The sequence below is a fragment of the Meriones unguiculatus genome, chromosome 12 (genome assembly GCF_030254825.1).
Source record: "Meriones unguiculatus strain TT.TT164.6M chromosome 12, Bangor_MerUng_6.1, whole genome shotgun sequence".
NCBI classification, from domain to species: Eukaryota; Metazoa; Chordata; class Mammalia; order Rodentia; family Muridae; genus Meriones; species Meriones unguiculatus.
The window spans coordinates 28,736,279-28,753,389 of NC_083360.1; the positions used below are offsets into that span (position 1 = coordinate 28,736,279).

General features: G+C 53.7%; 1 protein-coding gene across 3 annotated transcripts in view; it reads left to right on the forward strand.

Annotated features, from left to right (window-relative positions):
• Positions 1-17,111, forward strand: part of Sh3tc1 (SH3 domain and tetratricopeptide repeats 1) — a 42,220-nt gene that overhangs the window by 6,433 nt on the left and 18,676 nt on the right. The window contains exons 1-9 of one of the 3 annotated variants that reach the window (XM_021654911.2): positions 787-1,115; positions 6,083-6,310; positions 8,593-8,667; positions 11,138-11,265; positions 12,423-12,528; positions 13,889-14,035; positions 14,666-14,876; positions 15,843-15,919; positions 16,676-16,871. In XM_021654911.2, the coding sequence (XP_021510586.1) occupies positions 6,130-6,310; positions 8,593-8,667; positions 11,138-11,265; positions 12,423-12,528; positions 13,889-14,035; positions 14,666-14,876; positions 15,843-15,919; positions 16,676-16,871 (1,121 nt within the window). In that variant the 5' untranslated portion in view covers positions 787-1,115; positions 6,083-6,129. Of the gene's footprint in view, positions 1-786; positions 1,116-6,082; positions 6,311-8,592; positions 8,668-11,137; positions 11,266-12,422; positions 12,529-13,888; positions 14,036-14,665; positions 14,877-15,842; positions 15,920-16,675; positions 16,872-17,111 lie in introns of those variants that run through there. The other 2 variants (XM_021654912.2, XM_021654914.2) reach the window with 2 other exon arrangements.

The window sequence follows — 17,111 nt, forward strand, 5'->3', positions numbered from 1 at the left end:
AGACAAACAGGATACTGGTTTGGGCGCAGTGGGGACAATAACCGGGAGAGGAAATGCCTCCAGACCCATGTATGGGTGTGGGCTTGCAGGGGCCTCTATTGACACAGCTTCCAGAAAAATAGGGCTGATGGAAGGTTAGCATGCCAGGAGTCTGCACTCTTTGGAGGCGGGGGTTGGGGGGTGGGAGAGGGGGGGAGAGAGAAGGAGAGTGAGGGAGGAAGGGAAAGAGGGAAGAATGGAGAGAGGGAGGAAGGGAGGGAGGGAGGAAGCACAGTGCATCTATACCTCCTGAATTCTTATATCTACAGCACCTAGTGAGTGGAGGGGGAGCACACCAGCCCCATATTTCAGAGTGGACACTGCAAGGGCCTGAGAACAGGAGACAGGCCTGAATCTGGGCCATGGGGAAGTTCTCAGGTGAGGCTACAGCCTGTGGGAAGGAAAAGTGTGTGCCCCACAGGCCTAGCTCCAAAGATGTGGTAGTTGCAAGCTAAGGAGACTGGCCCTTTTCCTCCAGAATGCCCTGTTGGAATCAGTGGCCGGGATAGTGGCAGCAGCAGAGTGAGAAGCAGAGCATGTGTGTTTTGTATGTATGCATGCAGACATGTGTGCTAGGTCTGCGTACTCATACATGTCTCTGTGGCCACCCACATATCTGCATGACATGTGTACACACGTGTGTAGAAGGGAAAAGGGAACAGAGAGCCGAGCTGGGGTTAGCAAGACCTGAGGGCTGGCCACCCCTGGACTTCCCCAATCTCAGCACCAAGGGTGTCCCCAGCCTTCACCACAGAGCACAGGGCTGGCAGTGGGCAGGCAGGGACAGGGCCTGGCTCTGGTCCACAAGGAGCTAATGATCAACTGGCCAGTGGAGTCCTTGCGGCAGCACTTGGCCTGCCTTGGGTCTCCAGGCCCCTAGGCCCAGGGAGGAAGTGGGGCAGGAAGTAGGGGGCGGTGGCAGTAATGAGCAGTCAGGCGGCTGTGGGCGGACCCTGCCTGTCCAGGCCAGCTGGAGACAGCCTGTAGGCCAGTCAGCGGGGAGCTGAGCTAGGAGTGGCCACCTGGCACCTGCGTCCCTGGGCCTGGGAGGAAGTTTTCTGAAGAGCGGGGTGCAGGTAAGGGAGATCTGGACTGGAGGGTACGGGCTTTATGAGTCGGCTGTGATCAGTGGAGCCAGGCTTTGCCACAATTGTGTCTAAGAAGAGCGTTCCACCTTCCTCTTTCTTCCGGCTTGTTTGGGCTTAGGCTCCGGGAGAATCCCGCCAGGGAGCTTTTGGAGACTGGCACTCAGCACCCCAGGGCTCTGCTAGGGATTGCTCAGGTGAGACCAGCTACTAATGGTGGCTTGTGACCTGGCCTTCACACTGACACTTTGCTAATGTGTCCTTGAGGTCTGGGCAAGACTGTGGGAGTTGAGCAACAACATGGAATTCAAAAGCCAGTGGGTCCCAAATGATGAACTCTAGCCTTGACATTCCAGGCCATGACGAGCACGCCTGTGCTAAACGGTGCTTCATGACGCCCCTGTGGCAGTGACCCAGCCACTCTGAGGTCACTCTGAGTCTCTTTATGTTAACCAAATAAAGTGTGCTCAGGATGAGGGAGGAGACTCCCACCACCTGACTTACAGTCCCTGCTGCAGCGACATGGGTGGAGCGGGAGTCATCCTCCAAGTTGAGGTTAAAGGTGAAGACTGAGGAGGACGCCGAACAGCACCACCTCTATGTGACTGTCAGCATGTTGCTGATTTCATAAAACTTCTTGCATCAGGCAAGGTGAAGGTGTCTTCAGTGTGTGGAATCACAAATGCTATGATATAGGTGTGTGAAGCCCATTTCCCCCAAGAGAAACCTTCAGGGTGTCACCATGTTCCATGGCCGCCATAACAAATGATGACAGAAATGGTTCTCTTAGGGTTTAAAGGCCAGGAGTTGGATACAAGGGTGCAGCCCCCAGAGTTCCCAAGGGAGGGTCCTCTTCCCGTCTCTGCTTGTGGCCAAATGGCCCCTGCCTTTGTGTCATACGCTCTCCTCTTCTACGTGTCTTGTTCTCTCTAGAGATCCCGGGCACCAGGGAGAGGGCTCACTCTAACCTGGTATGACCACCAATGGGACCATTCTAGCCTAACAGCCCACAAGACCACACCCTACTGTGGTTAACTTCATCTGAAACCACCTGTTTCCAATCAGGTCCCCAACTCTCAAGTTCCTGGTTAGTGTGACTGTGGAGAATACTGCCACCTCCAGGCAGGGCAGCAGCAGTCCTGCACAGCATAGGCTCAGTTATGCCTCGGTGGGTCTTTGGCCAGATCTTTTTGTAACACAGGCAGGACCAACGGTAGGGGCTCCTCCCTCCAGCCTCCAGTATGTACGGGGCTGTAAGCCAGCATGCTGTCTGTCTGCTTGATCCTCCAAACATTCTGAGCGGGTGTTTTTATTCTCACTTTATGGGTGGGTAAACTGAGGCATAGAGCACCCCCACACACTGAGATTGGCTCTAGGTCTCTCTCTATGTTCCAACAGTACACTAGGTGGGTGGTGGGAGTCTGAGCCGGGGGTGGCATACTTGGGGTTACCTGATGTGTCTGCCACCTGAGCAGAAGACAAAGGATGGAAGGAGCTTCTGCCGGTTACTCTTGTTTGCTCGGACCCAGCAATTGCATCTTTGAGGGTTCTGGAAAGTACCTGGGGCTGAGCTGGCTGGGCTGGCTGGGCTCTGAGCTGCTGCTGGAGCAGGCCTTGCAAGCCTGTGGAGGCCTGAGCAGGGAGGAGGTGGCTCCATGCAAGCAAGACGGTGCCCACTTCCTCCCTGGGGCTTGTAAGTCCCACTGTGATTGCAGCTTCTGGGCCCTCAATGAGCAGGTGGGAAGTTCCCTTAGCTGGAGCTTCATTTCCCCAGAAACACTTTAAGCCAGCTCCAGGTCTGTGTGAGACCCCTGCGTGCCCTGACCGAGGGATGGTAAGTGTAGCGGCCTTTGGTCAGCTTCTGTGGAGACGCTGGCCACCTGAAGGTCTAAGTGGCAGAGAGAGAAGAAGAAGGACACTGGGGACATTGTGATTGGGGGCCACAGGCTCTACAAGAGTCTCACTCATCAAGAGACTGGGTCAAGTGCTTGTTTGAGGGCCCCGATGTTACACCAAAGGAAATGAGACCCCTAGGACATGTACCTTCTGGTCCTCACAGACCTGGGCAAGACAATGGGCCCCTTGCAGTGGTAGAGACCAAGGTGAAAATTTGGCAAAAACAAGGCAGGGATGAACATAAGTCCAGGCTTGGGCTGTCCAGTCAGGCTGGGGTGGAGGTCAGGCTGACAGGGCCAAAGCCTGAAGGATGCCCTGAAGGATCTCAGGCATGACCAGCTGGGACAGTGCCTTAGGACAGGCGCAGAGGAGGGCTGACTTGGTACGTACTTCTGTACCTGTGTTGTTGAGAATAGGTTCCCAGTGCCTTCAGTTTTGTTTTCCTTTGACGTTGAGTGTTGAGGTGAGTGGGTGTCTGCAGGGATCCAGGATCCCCTGGGTGCCTTCGGTAAGAGATACCTCCTTCCTAGCTGCTGATCCCAGATCTTGGCCTTCAAGAACAGTTGGAGAATGGGAAGGGTTTGACCACCAGCCGATCTATTGGATTCCATGAAAGACAGGTGGCTAAGTGGGTAGATCAGAGGCTCCCAGAGGCCACTTCCAAGGGTGGGACTGTGGCTTCCACAAACCCTTGTCTCCTGGGGACCCACGTGTCTTCTCTATGAGTCTCCCTCCCTTTCCAGCTGAGCAGCAATGGTTCTGCCACCCCCAGGGCTTGGTGACCTGGTCCTTTCATCATATTGCCCACACCTGTCTCTGCCTGATTTCCCATATGCTCTTGGAGCCTGACACAGGGTAGGGGGCAGCAGTGCTTGTTGCACCAAGAGAAGGCTTCGGAACTGCGGTCCTACCACGCCTGTTCTGCTGAAAGTAGATGCCACGAGTTAGCCCAGGGCCAGTCCTAACGGTTCCAGCAGCACCCATAGGGGCTTGCACTGACCCCTCCCATTCCTGTTCATCCATCTAAGGTTCTATCACTCTGCCAGGGTCTACCTATGGACAGCTCCTGTGGAAAGTCCTTTCCCTGAGATGACCAGCCTCCTGAAAGTAGTAGGGCATAGCAGGCCGGAGGCTTTCAGACTCACAGTCCACATCTGGCAGTGTGACTGGAGTTCCATGTGCCTCACTGTCACTAGAAATGGACACCAATGGGAGTCTGTGCACGTGGGAATTCTATACCCTCAGCCTCAGTTTCCCCAGCTGTAAAGAGGTTGCAGGAGCGTTGGCACCAGCAGCCTATCTGAGGTCCCTGGCAGTAGATGCCGGTGAGCAGGTACGCTGCCTGTGTCACTCCGGAAACCCCCTGAAGGCAAGCCTGGCTGGCTGGCCCAGTTCCAGTTCCACACTCCTGGGCAGTTCTTGGGGGAGGGAGAGGAATCCAACCATGTGGTCCTGATGCCCCTGATGTGTATATAAGGGCTCTGCTCTCCTAATTTTGGTGGAAGATGAGCCTGGCACCACTGGCCTGTTTACCTCCAGCCTCTCTACTACACTCTGTACAGACGTTGAATGAAGCCCCTGGCATGGCAGGAAACCCTCTAGTCCTGCGTAACGGTTTTAATGGCACCTTCTGCTTTCTGCATCACAGGCCTGGGCCCCTGCCTGTCCTAGTCCCATGGCCTGCATCCTAGGTCTGGACAGGGAGCCCAGATGCCCCGCTTCCCTGTCTACCTGTGCTGGGAGCTCCTCACCACAGATCAGTAGAGGTGGGCCAATCAGACGGTGGTACTGGCTTGGTAGTAATTTGTGGCACATGTGGACATTTGTCCTATTCTGCCAGTTGGGTTTCTGGGCCCGTATCTGGGCACTGCTCTCCTCAGTATGTGGTAAGAAAGGGTCAGACCGTGGACTCAGTTCAGTGTCTCCATGGCTTCTCTGTATACAGTGATGGAAACCCTCAACCTTCAGCAGATAATCTGGCCTGAAGTGAGTCGGGCTGATAGGCTGGAGTGTTCAGAACCACATTCAGCCAACCTCTGCCTTTTGTCCTCTCTGAGGGTGTCACAGGCTTTTACCAAAGCCAAAAGTGTAGTCTGTGCTCCACAGCCCTGCCTGTGGCCTGCAGTTGACTTGCCTGCATTTGGTGCTCTGTGCCCTCTGTGCTGATAGAACAACCCAGGAACTGTCCTTACACTGTCCCGCTCTCACTTCTGAAACCAGGGAAGAGTGAGGCACAATGACAGGTCCTGGGGTCACCAGTAAAGCTGAGGTCATGAGGACTGGAACCACATAGCCTACAAAACCCCCTCCTCTGCTCATTTCTCTCTGCCTCCCTCTTTCTTCCATCCCCTCCCTCCCCTTCGCTCCCTCTTTCCCTCTCCTTCCCAGTCTGAGTTGATTCCCTCAGCCCTAGCTAGATGAGATGTGTGGTCATGCACCTGAAAACCAGGATCCTCGGGTGTCTGGTGGAGACCTGGGCTCCTTTCTGTCCCCACAGCATCCTGTGCAAGTGTTGAGTCATCTGCAAGGATGTTTGAGCAGCTGTCTCAGGTCAGACTCTGAGCCATTTCTCCAGGGACCTCCTGGAGAGCCAGTAAGGAGGCACCCCCACCCACCCTCTCTCCAAGGACCTCTGATTGGCAGATCAGGTGACTTTGATTTGATGTCCGTGGTGGTGCCAGCCTCTGGTGAAACCTAATTCAGCTGCTTGACTGAGTTGGGTAAGAAGTTGCCAAGTTGAGCTCTGTAAAGTTGCATAGGGATTCACTTGGCGAAGGGTGTGGATTCTCTGAGCAGAAATAGCAGCCTCTGCGCAAAGGCTCTAACATAGTGAAAACATGGCCGACATGAAGGACTGAAGATTTGAGATAGTCTAAGGTGTGGAAAGGACATGAGGAAGCCTGTGGATGTGGTCACCTATGGCAAACAAAGCTCACTGCTAGGTCTTGGAGGTGCTGGGCACCCGGTATTGTCAGTCTCCTCTCTTCTTCACTGGGCTCTGGCAGCAACATCATGTCTGTCACTAAGAGGCCTCTCAGCTGACCACTGTCTTCTCTTTGCAGAAGGCCAGCAACATGCCCAGCTCTTGGCCTTGAGACCACTGTGTGTCATGAGGAGCTCCAGGGAGGAGGAGGAGGCAACTTCTGAGGAGCTGTCCGCCATGGGGCAGGGCCCTGAGGAGCCTCCAGGAGGCTGTAGCCATGGGGACCAGATCCCCAGTGTGTCCGTGGGCTTGCCCACTGGCCAGGAGAGAGCGGGACCTGAAGAGGCTGAGGCAACAATCAGCGGTGGTGAGTACAGCAGCTGAAGCCCATTGTAGTCTCATGTCCACCTGTCCATCCACTCCACATCCTTATAATCCTCCATGCTGGCGTGGGTACCCTGGCTCTGTTCACTGGGCCCACTGGGTTAGCCACACTGTGGGCTCAGAAGTGAGGGCCATCCATCCTCTGACATACAGGACCAAACCCCCACCCCGCCCCTAACAGATGATCAGCCCAGAAATAAGCCAAGCTTCTAGGCAGGGTGCAGTGCTGCTGGGCCCAGTCCTCAGCTGATCAGGGGCCTCTCTAGGAGCCTCAGTGAGAGCAGAGTTGCCCTGCTCTGGAGCATCTGGAGAATGTTATAGAGATACCCCTGGATGGATGAACCTGCACAGTGCTATTCCACCTTGTCCTCATTGACCCTCTATTACTCAGGGTGGAGTGCCCACCCCCAAGGCAAGGCCCAGATGCTATAGTGATCAGGGGCCACACCAGGACTGGAGTCTCTTCCTGAGGCCTAGGTGGGGACGCCTGCTATGTGACTACCCAGGCAAGCAGCAGAGTGCTATGAAGTGAAAGCCAGATGGACTGAACCCCAAGAGGCCTGGTTCTCATCATGGTTGTCCACAGGCTACTGCTAGACTTGGGTCTCAGTTTCTCCCACTTGGGAAACCTAAGAGGCAACTTCAGCAACCCCAAGGACTCCATCACTGTCATCCTTGGATCCTGACAGAGAGACTAGAAGAGGGGGATGGGCCCTCCCCCTTCTCAAGCTTCCCCAAGTGACTCTGTCACTTGCTCAGCTGTCCTGTCTCTGGCCTCCAGGGACAGCCAAGTGCTCTAGGCTCAGTCCCTCCTGACTGACACAGAATGAATGACATAGTAGGAGAAGGGAGCCCGCACCTTCTAGGTAGGCCTGGCTCAGACCTTGAAATGTGGAGGCTGGGCCCCTGCAGATTTTAGACCTTTCATTTCATCCTTCTGTCTCTGGGTGAAGAGGAGGAGCCTGGTGGTCTAGCACTGACTCACAAACAGGAAATGGTCCTCCCAGGAAGGGAGGGCTGGGTGCGGCCAGGGCCTGGAGAACCCAAGGTTCGATATGACTGTCCTTCCAGATAGGCCTGGGCAGGAAAACAGAAGGGAACACTCAGATAAGCAGGGAAATCCTGACAGTCAGCCCCTGGAGTTGGCCACCCAGGTTGACATTGCCAGTCTCAGAGCTGGGGGAGAGCTTGGGAAGCAGTTGGGAACCATGTGGCCAGATAGGCTGGAGGCTGGGCTGTGAGTCCTAGAGATTGAATGTAAATTGTCAGGCTCAGTGGCAAGTGCGTTTAGCAGGGGAGACAGCTCACCTGCACTTTTCTGTGGTTGGGACATGGTAAAAAGCATTACTAACGGTGCTGCCACGCACACTCAGGTGTATGTCTTTGTACAGATCACATTCTTCATTGTTTTTAAGATACTTAGGAATTGGAATTGCTGGGCTGGAAAATAACCCCTACCACCATCACATACATACATACAATACATGCGTACATCTATACACACACGCATACATACACTGAATACATACAACATACGTACAATGATACACACACGTACACACATACACACCATGTAAAGTAACCTCTATCATCACACACAATGTGGCACCAGAATGACTGTAGCCAGGCCCATCCAGCCTATGGACTTCTGCCTTTGGAGGCTCAAATGGCTGCCAGCAGCAAGGCTGCTCAGTAGATAGGACAGCCTCAGCTCTGAGTCTTACAGGGAAGGGGGTGGAAGTGTGGGACATTAGCAGAAGACACAAGAAACAGAGCAAATAAATGACTCTGGTCTCCTCCAGTGAATGTGAATACTTCCACGTGCCATTTCTCTGGGTTCACTGGATCACACTCTCAGTGTATATATAGACATGTTAATTTTCTCTCAATTGTTTGAGAGCATATTTTAGACATGCTACCCTTGCATCTGGAAAGACATCTGTTAAAGGGGACGGAGTCAGAGATCTGAGCTGGTAGAGCCGTGGGTGGGTAGTGTCCTGAAGCTGAAGGGAGTCTGTCTGGAGCCACATACGCTGACCGACTGCACCTTGTTGGTGCCTGTGCTGGTTTCCCGAACTGGGCTATTGGGTTTGGGTGGGTTTTGCTGTTAGGTCAACAGCCTATCTCATTTGGGTTCTTTTGGGGGAGACAACCGAGGTGGCTTATGCGAAAGGAGACCAGTGGGTTCCAACCCTTCTACCTGAGGGACCAAGTTGTTTGGGGAATTGCTTGTCTCTCTAATTGCAATCACCTGGTGTGTTGCAGATGCTGCTCCAACCACCAGCCTGGCTGGGCAGGCTGCTGAATCCCCTTCCAGCCAGATGGCGGTGTATCCCACAGGTGAGCAGCAGGGCCCGAGTCTCGCAACAGACCAAACCTGCAGCCACCGTCACTGGCTGTTACTGTAACAGCACAGAGGTATCCTTGTAGAGTGGGCTTCCTGCTGACCAAGGTTGGATGGCCCCTTGCTTTAGATCTGGGGCAGCAAGTCACAGTGGGAGCACACATCAGAAATCAGCTCTTACCCCATGGCTGGGAATTGGAAGAGAGAAGAGATAGGTCCTGCCATCTGTCTCTCTCAATTCCCCAGTGACCTAGAAGCCTCCCACTCAGCCCCACCTACTTTTTATTTTTATTTTTTTCATAATTTTGGAATAGGATCTTATTCTGTAAACCAGGCTGGCCTCAAGGCAATCCTCCTGCCATGGCCTTCTGTGTGCTGGGATTATAGGCATGAGCCACCACACCCAGCTTAGGCTGTACTTCTTGAAGGACCACCTCCCAAGACCACAAGCTAAGGACCAAGGCTTCAACACATGGGCCTTGGGGAGGGGTCCCTCCAAGTCACATGATAAGCAAATGTAGAGAGTCCTGAGAGCCTACCAGCATCCACTAAGGAATTTCCCTTGGGGCTTAAGGCTTCCTGCATTAATTTTATCTGGAGCAAGTCAAATGCAGGTTCCTGTTTCAGAATGCTGAGGAAAGCCTTCTAAGTGTCTCCACACACTAGAAGCCTGGAAGGCCAGGGCCAGCCTGTGCTTGTCACTGTATCCTTACCCTACCATCTATTGAGGACTGTTGGGGAGCACTGTATACAGAATTGCGGTAAGGACGCTCCCCTTGTCTTTGGAGCCTCACTGTTGTCTCTAGCTGTGAGGAACGTGAGCTCCCCAGGTCTGTGATTGAACTTAACTTTCACTTTTGCTGTTTTGGGTGGCCAGTGCTGCCCGAAGTCACTTGAGGTGCATGAAATATTCTTTTTTTAAATGTATTTTATTTATTTTTTAAAGATTTATTTATTTATTATATATACAATGTTCTACCTGCATGCCAGAACAGGGCACCAGATCTTATTATAGATGGTTGGAAGCCACTATGTGGTTGCTGGGAATTGAACTCAGGACCTCTGGAAGAGCAGCCAGTGCTCTTAACCTCTAAACCATCTCTCCAACCTGTGCATGAACTATTATGGGATTACAAATGCCTGCCCTTGTAGGGAAGGGGGGCTTCAGAAGCAACCATGGCTCAGGATCCTTGTGAAATGTGAAATTCTAGAAGCGTCCATACTGCTCAGCCTCTGGAGCTCCTCAACCTTGGGTGAGAATGTTGAAATCAGAACCCCCGGGGCCGCTTGCAGGCAGATGCTTTCGAATTGTCCCAAGGACGGGGGAGCCATCATCTCCTTCCTTTTCTCTTTCTCTCCTCCACCCTTGGTGTCCTCTATGAATAGCCCCTGAAAAGGCTGCTGCCAGTGACTGACAGTTTCACTTTGACCTTGAGGGCTAAGGGTCCAATTCTCTTAGCGTTTCCAGACACTGGCACAGACAAATTGGCTGCTCAGAAGCCTGGATTCTGGGACAAGAGGCATTAGAGGAGATGGTTGCAAGGGGATGGAAGCCAGTCCCAAGTTAGGAGCTGGACAATGTGGCAGGCAGTCAGCGAGGACCTGATATGGAAGAGGACCTGGGGCAAGGCTGATGTCTTGATGTCTTGAAGCATCAGAGAGGACCATGTAGGAGCAACAGATTTTATTTTTCTAGGGCTAGAGACACAGATCACGTGGACAACTGGTCTTCAAATTTACGGGGACATTTAAAAACACTAGCACCTCAGCCACACTGGGAAGCTCTCAAGAGCCCTGCAGCCCCAAATGGCTGGTGGCCCCTGCATGGGATGTGCAGACAAATGGGTTATCCACCATAAAGAAAGACCCACCAGAGTGTGCTACCCTACAGTGCTGGGAGCCAGGCCAGGTCATAGCATGCGAGGTTCTGGCTGTGTGGAGATCAGAACCAGCTAGCTGCTGCTCAGCTGCCGCTCCCCGGCCAAGGCATCTTAAGGGTGGGCAAGGGAAAGGGTGTGGGGACTGGTGGTACATTGATAAGGTGTGGGGGTGGGGTCCTTCCGAAGGTCAGTATGGAAGCTTCAGAGTGTCTGGCATGCCCGTGGTGGTTGTTTGACTTGAACCCACATCTGAATCTGGGTTGTCGGGGGTGAGAGGTAAAAGGTTAACAGTTACGGAGGGACCCTTGCTGAATCAGTGCTCTCTGCTGGTCCATGAGTGGGATGGAACATGAATCCCCTTCCTGTGCAAGGAAGGCACAGCTAGGGAAACTGAGGCTGGAGAGGTAAACAGTATCCATCCTCTGTTGGATAACACAAAGAGTTGAGGAAATAGCTATCCATGCCTTTGTAGGCATCGTGAACTTTGTTGGATTATATGCCTCTCTGTTGAGGGCTGGAAGCTGTTGGGGAGCATTTTCCCCATCAGAGCCTGACAAGCTGCCTGACCCTACTCCTGCTCCTCCAGACCTGACCCTGCAACTGTTGGCCGTGAGGCGGAAGAGTGGATTGCGGAGCCCCAGCCTACAGCAGGCCCTGAGGAACCGTCTCCGCCTGCTGGAGAATGACAGCCGGGAAGTGGCCCGAGTGCTTGGAGTGAGTCAGCCCTCAGGGGCCTGGGGAGCAAGTGGGGACACCTCCCTTCACAGCAAGGACAGAAGAGGAAGGTGGTAAAGCTGGAAGAGTCACTCAGAGGACAGTGAGGGACAGGGCAGGGCCCCGTTCCCGTCTGCCACCTTTTAAGGTGCCAGAGGCCTTTGTGTCATCATCACAGACTTGGGGCAGAATGTACTGGCCTCGGGTGTTTGCCTGGCCTGTGTGAAGCCGCTTCCTTAGCTACACACTGGAAACGCTTAGAATATTGTCTCCAGTGAGCCGCTGTATCAGATAACCCACACCAAGCCCCTAGTGTAGGCTTTGGCCCTCAAGCTGCTGGCTCCAGGTGTGGATCCTATCCGGATCATAAGTCTTCTCACTCGTCTCCTCCCAAGTCTCACCCTCCCTCCCTCTTCCCACACCTTCCCCTGCCCTAGTCCTCAGAAAGGGGGAGCCCTCCTCCCCTACCACCTGACCCGAGCCTAACCAGTCTCACCCGGACTGCCTGTACCCTCTTCCTCTGTGGTCTGGCCAGGCCGCCCCACCATGAGGAAGTGATCAAAGAGCAGGCGACAGAGTCCATGTCAGAGTCAACTCCTGCTTTCCTTACTAGGACACCCACATGGAGACTGAGATGTCAATCGACTACATCTGAGCAGGCGGCCTAGGTCTTCTCCATGCATGGTCCTTGGCTGGTGCATCAGCCTCTGCTGGCCCCACCCCCCGGGCCCAGATTTGTTGGCTCTATTGGTCTTCTTGTGGAGCTCCTGTCCCCTCTGGACATGCTATCCCCCGACTCTTCCATGAGACTCTCTGTTCTCTGTCCAAAGTTTGTCTGTGAGTCTCAGCATCTGCCTTCATCCCCTGCTGGATGGAGTCTTTCAGAGGACATCTATGGGGTAGGCTCCAATTCTGTTTCCTCTCTTCAACCCAGGAAGTAAGCTTTAAATAAGAAGTAGCCTTGTTTTTTGTTTTTTTTTTTCCCTGTCAGGCAGATAACAATAATGAATTGTTTTTGAAATGTAAGGGGATGAGTCCTGTGCTTGCCACCCTCAACCAGGGCCATTCTGCAAGTTCCCTCCACACACCTGTTCTCTAATGGCTGGATGCACTGAGGCCATGGGGACTACTGTCACTTACTGTCTCTTCCTCTTCAGGAGCTATCAGCCAGGCTGCTGTCCATCCACAGTGACCAGGACCGGATCGTGGTGACATTTAAGACTTTTGAAGAAATATGGAAGTTTTCAACCTACCATGCTCTTGGTAAGACAGCCGCCTTCCCACGGTGGGTTGTGGCGCCCCTTTGGAGGAAACCGGTATTACATCAACCTAGACTCCAGAAAAAAAAACAGGAAAAAAACAAAAAACAAAAAAACAGGGATGGCCAGGGGGTTGCTGCAGGATATGGCACTGAGCTTTGTGGCCTCTCTCTGCATTTCTCAGAGGCTGGACTCTTGCACCTGAGTACACCCTGGTATGCCTGCTGTCTTGGCCTGCTTCCAGGCCTGTCTAACCTGTAGTCTGTTAGAATGTGGGCCAACACAGATTCTTAAGTTTACTTAAAACATGGGATCTTAGCCAGGAGGTGGTAGCACATCTTTTAATCCCAGCACTCAGGAAGCAGAGGCAGGTGAGTCTTTGAGTTCAAGACCAGCCTGGTGTTCAGAGCAAGTTCCAGTACTGCCAGGGCTACACAGAGAAACCCTGTCTTAAAAAAAAACCAAACCAAACCAAAAACCATGAGATCTTAAGAAAAACAGTTGTGCAGCTGTTTTTTTCAGTGTGGCCTGTAAGACTTTGTAGATGACAATGACACACTCACAGCTGTGGCCATGCTGTCTCCGTAGAGGCCACTAAGCCACCGTTTCTCAGCACTCCAGGCAGGCAGGGGAGGAGCCACCACAAGTTGGTTCATTGCTCAGTCAGCTTGTCCTTTGTCCACCTTCTAAGCACCAGGAGGGGACTGTGCCACCCAGGAAACAGCAGAAGCAGCCCTTGTAGTTTCTATTCTCAGTACCCACCACACTTGCTGTAAATGAGGGGTTCTCTCAGCATTTGACCTAAGTTTTGTTTTGTTTTCCTTTAAGACAGGGTTTCTCTGTGTAGCCTTGGCTGTCCTGGACTTGCTTTGTAGACTAGGCTGGCCTCAAACTCACAGTGATCCACCTGCCTCTGCCTCCCTCAGTGCTGGGATTAAAGGTGTGCACCACCATGCCTGGCTCATTTTCCCTACCTTTACAAAGGGAGTAAGGCTATGCCTTTCAGCTAAGCAGTACTTGATAAAGGGACAGTCCCTATGCAGGCGGTGACACCCAGTGTCCGGCGGACCTGCAGCATTGATGGAAATGGGCGTGGAGGGTACTGGCTGTGACACTGGGGCATGGGCATCACAGTGTGCCTGCAAGGCTCTGCACCCTTGACATCTCTGAATCCCAAAGCACAACAGGGCCAGATGATGTAGTGTGTGGGCATTTGTCACCCTCCCCACCAGGACAGTGAGATGGGTCCCCACTGGGGGTGGAGGTGCTGGGAAATTCTCAGAATCCTCTCCAGGTCTGGTGTTTGAGGTCTTGGGATCCCCCGCTCCTCCCGGAGCCTGTCAGTGACAAGCCTAACCTTGCAGGCTTCACGCACCACTGCCTGGAGAACCTGCTGGTGGACCAGACCTTCTGGCTGCTCTCACCCAGTGAAGAGGAAGAGACGGCCATTCTCATGTATGTAAACAAGGATGCATTGAAGCAGACACACAAGAGCCTCCTCGCCCAGGAAGGTGGGCAGCAACGGTGACCTTGGGCTGGGGACACTGTGGGGGACAGCTCTAGACACAGCAGGGTCTTGGGTGGGAGGCATGATATAGCATAAGATGCCCTACGCATTGTCACTGGTTAAAAAATGTCTGTGCATCAGTAGGGGACTGTGCCATCCTGAAGACATTAGCCCCAAAAGGTGAGATGTGAGGAAGATGGCGAGAAAGGGTTTGTCTAGGGCCTCTTAATCCCGATTCGAGCTTGTTGGCCTCATAGAGGGAGAGCCTTGAGTCCCCAGGAAGGAACCTCAGGGCTACTTTACCTCCCTGGCCATGAGTGGACACCCAGATGAGGCTGGGTTCCTTGGTAACCATTCAAGCACAAAGGAGCAAAGGAACCTCATGTCTATACCTGAATATTGCAGGTGGGAAAGTGAGTCTTAGTCTACCTCACAGCATCAGTTGAGGTGAGGCTAAGACCTCCTTTGGGCCTTCAGTGATGAAGGCCCAGGGAAGAAGAGGGTGGAGTGGGCTAATGCAGGGGCCCTGTTCTCCTCACTGTGGCTCTTGGGGCTGGGCCTGGCAGCTTTCCTGTTTGACAGAGCAATGACTGCCCTGCTGGTCACCCTGATGATCATCTCTGTCCTTTCAAAGGGCCCTTCTTTGTTCTGTGTCCCGACCACTGCGTGAGAATGATGATGGGACCCCAAGGTGCAGGGAAGGGCCCACAGGCCCTCAGGCAGGCCTCAGGGCTCCCTCTTGGAGTGCCAGTCCTGGAAACAGACTCCTCGCCCCTGACGCCCAGCACATCCTCCAAGGTGGAAGCAGCAGGGACTGAGCCAGAGCTCTTGACTCCATTTCATCAGTATGTACCAAGCTGGAATCTCCATCCATCCTGAGGCCCCGGGTGGTGTGGGGTCCATAGACATTACTCCATCTGTAGGATCTGGGTGTACAGAGAGACCCATGAGACAGGCAGGTGGCAGACCACTCCAGGCCCTCCTGCTGCTCCCTATAGTGTAGCTGGAAGTGTGCTCAGGCAGCTGCCTGCTTGGAGGAACAATGGCGTCTCCTAGGCAATACTGGCCAGAAGGAGAAGGAAGAGGTGAAGGTAGCACATGCTGCTTGTCATGCTCACTCTGGAGAGCATTTGAGGGTCACATTCAAGGCACAGACACAGAAATCTGCAAGAATATAGACTAAAGGAAGGTAAAGCCAGAGGTTCCGAGGACAGGAACATGGAAGGCCCTGTTCACTTCAGTGCCTGGAGGTCAAGCTTGCCAGGAGCTTCCTGGCCAGCAAAGCTAAGGAGAAGCCCCCATCTCCTGAGTTACCATGCCCTTGAAGGGACAGCTGTGACAGGAGGTCTTTCCTTGGGGAGAGGAAGGAGTTTCTCCCTGGAACACTCAGAGTGTGCCCTTCTGTGTCAGCCTCAGTCAAGGTTTCTGGAGAAGCTGAGGCCCAAAGCAAACCACACAGCAGATGAAAATCCAGGAAAGCCAGAATTGAAATCCAGGCCCTTGCCTGGGCTGCAGGCCTTCACACTCTGTTGGCCTCAGTTGCTCCAAGAGAGTGTCAGGGCAAGTGTTTTGCGGGGTTGGGTGAAGTGGGATTTTTAGGGCCCATGGTAGCAAGGATGGCAGTAACTCTTAGGGTGAGGCACCCAGCTAGGGGCAGCACCACAAACACCAACCTTAGGGCCGCATACCTGGGCGGGTATGTTGAAGGAGGTGTGTGATTTGTGAGTGTCCACAGGGGCTGTTGCTCTTGCGCAGTCTACACGTGTTCCCCATCCGAGACTCCACAGCATAGATCTCTTTCCCTTCTCCAGGTGGACTCTCAGGGTCCCATGGGATCCCGTTGATGAATCCATGGGTGGACCAGGGTCACCTGATGCCCAACTGATGGGTGAGTGTCAGATTTGCCTTCCTGGGGGAGAAGCAGCTGAAGAAGGTGTCAGGGACCGGTATTCTGGAAGTTTCTGCATTTGTCCTGAACGTTTCCTAAGCCAGGAGAAGAGGCCAGAAACCCTTCTATATACTTTGGATTGTCTAAAGCTCAGAGTGGTTCAGGGCCCAACTAAATTGCCTACCACCTGAGGAAATGGGCTGGGACTTTTCTCACAGCCCAGGAATGTGACATCACAGAAAACCTCATTGAGACTGGTTCATTTGGGAGCTCTGAGGCTTGGCTGGCTGACTGGCTGGACTCGGGTAGAATCTGTGGAACAGGATAGAGGATGGCTAGGCCCTCTGACCTTGTCCTGGGACTTCCCTGTGAGTTGCCGTTCCTACAGGCTACCCTTTAGCTCAGAGGAAGGGGGAGGGGAGAGGGAAGAGGCAGATTTCTCTGCCCCTTGTGGAACAAGCTAGTGTTTGGATGGCCCCTGTATCTGCTACATGCACATACAGAGCCCTGTGAGTGATGGGAGGGCCAAAGGTCTCAGCTGCATAAGGCAGAGGCCTGTGCCTGGAGGCTGGTGACCCAGGGCAGTTCGGCGGTGTCTGAGCCTCACTGGCCCATCTGGTATGAGGATCCAAACGCCCCTTCTGCTTTCATTTCACCACACCTCTGCCATGCAGTCAGGGACACCAGCATGTGCCTGAGGGCTGCTCTGGCTGCCCACAGGGCCTCAGCTCTGACCACATGGCCTTCTTCCTGCAGGCTTTGGCCTGACCTCTGCAGAAGCTGACTTCCAGGGTTCGGGACCCGAAGAGATGTCCTTCCGAGTTGGTGATGTCATCGAGATCATCGGTGCCCAGGTGCCTGGCCTGCCCTGGTGTGTGGGCCGGCACGTGGCCTCTGGCCAGGTGGGCTTTGTGAGGACTGGCCTCGTCAGCATGCAGGGCTCGGCATCTGAGTGAGTGGCAGAGGCCCCTTTCCTGAACCCCACACTGCTCCTGCGGAGACCTTGCCACCCTCCGTTAGCCTCCCTTCCCTCTTCCACTGGACTTGATTTGGCCCTTCCAGGGTGCCACCAGAGGGCACTGTGTGACTGGCCAGTGTACCCATCCACAGTTCAGTTCTGCAGGCTTTGGTGAAAAGTGCCACAGGCTGGGTGTCACTTCCATGGTGGGAGCCTGAGGCCCGAAGTACAGCA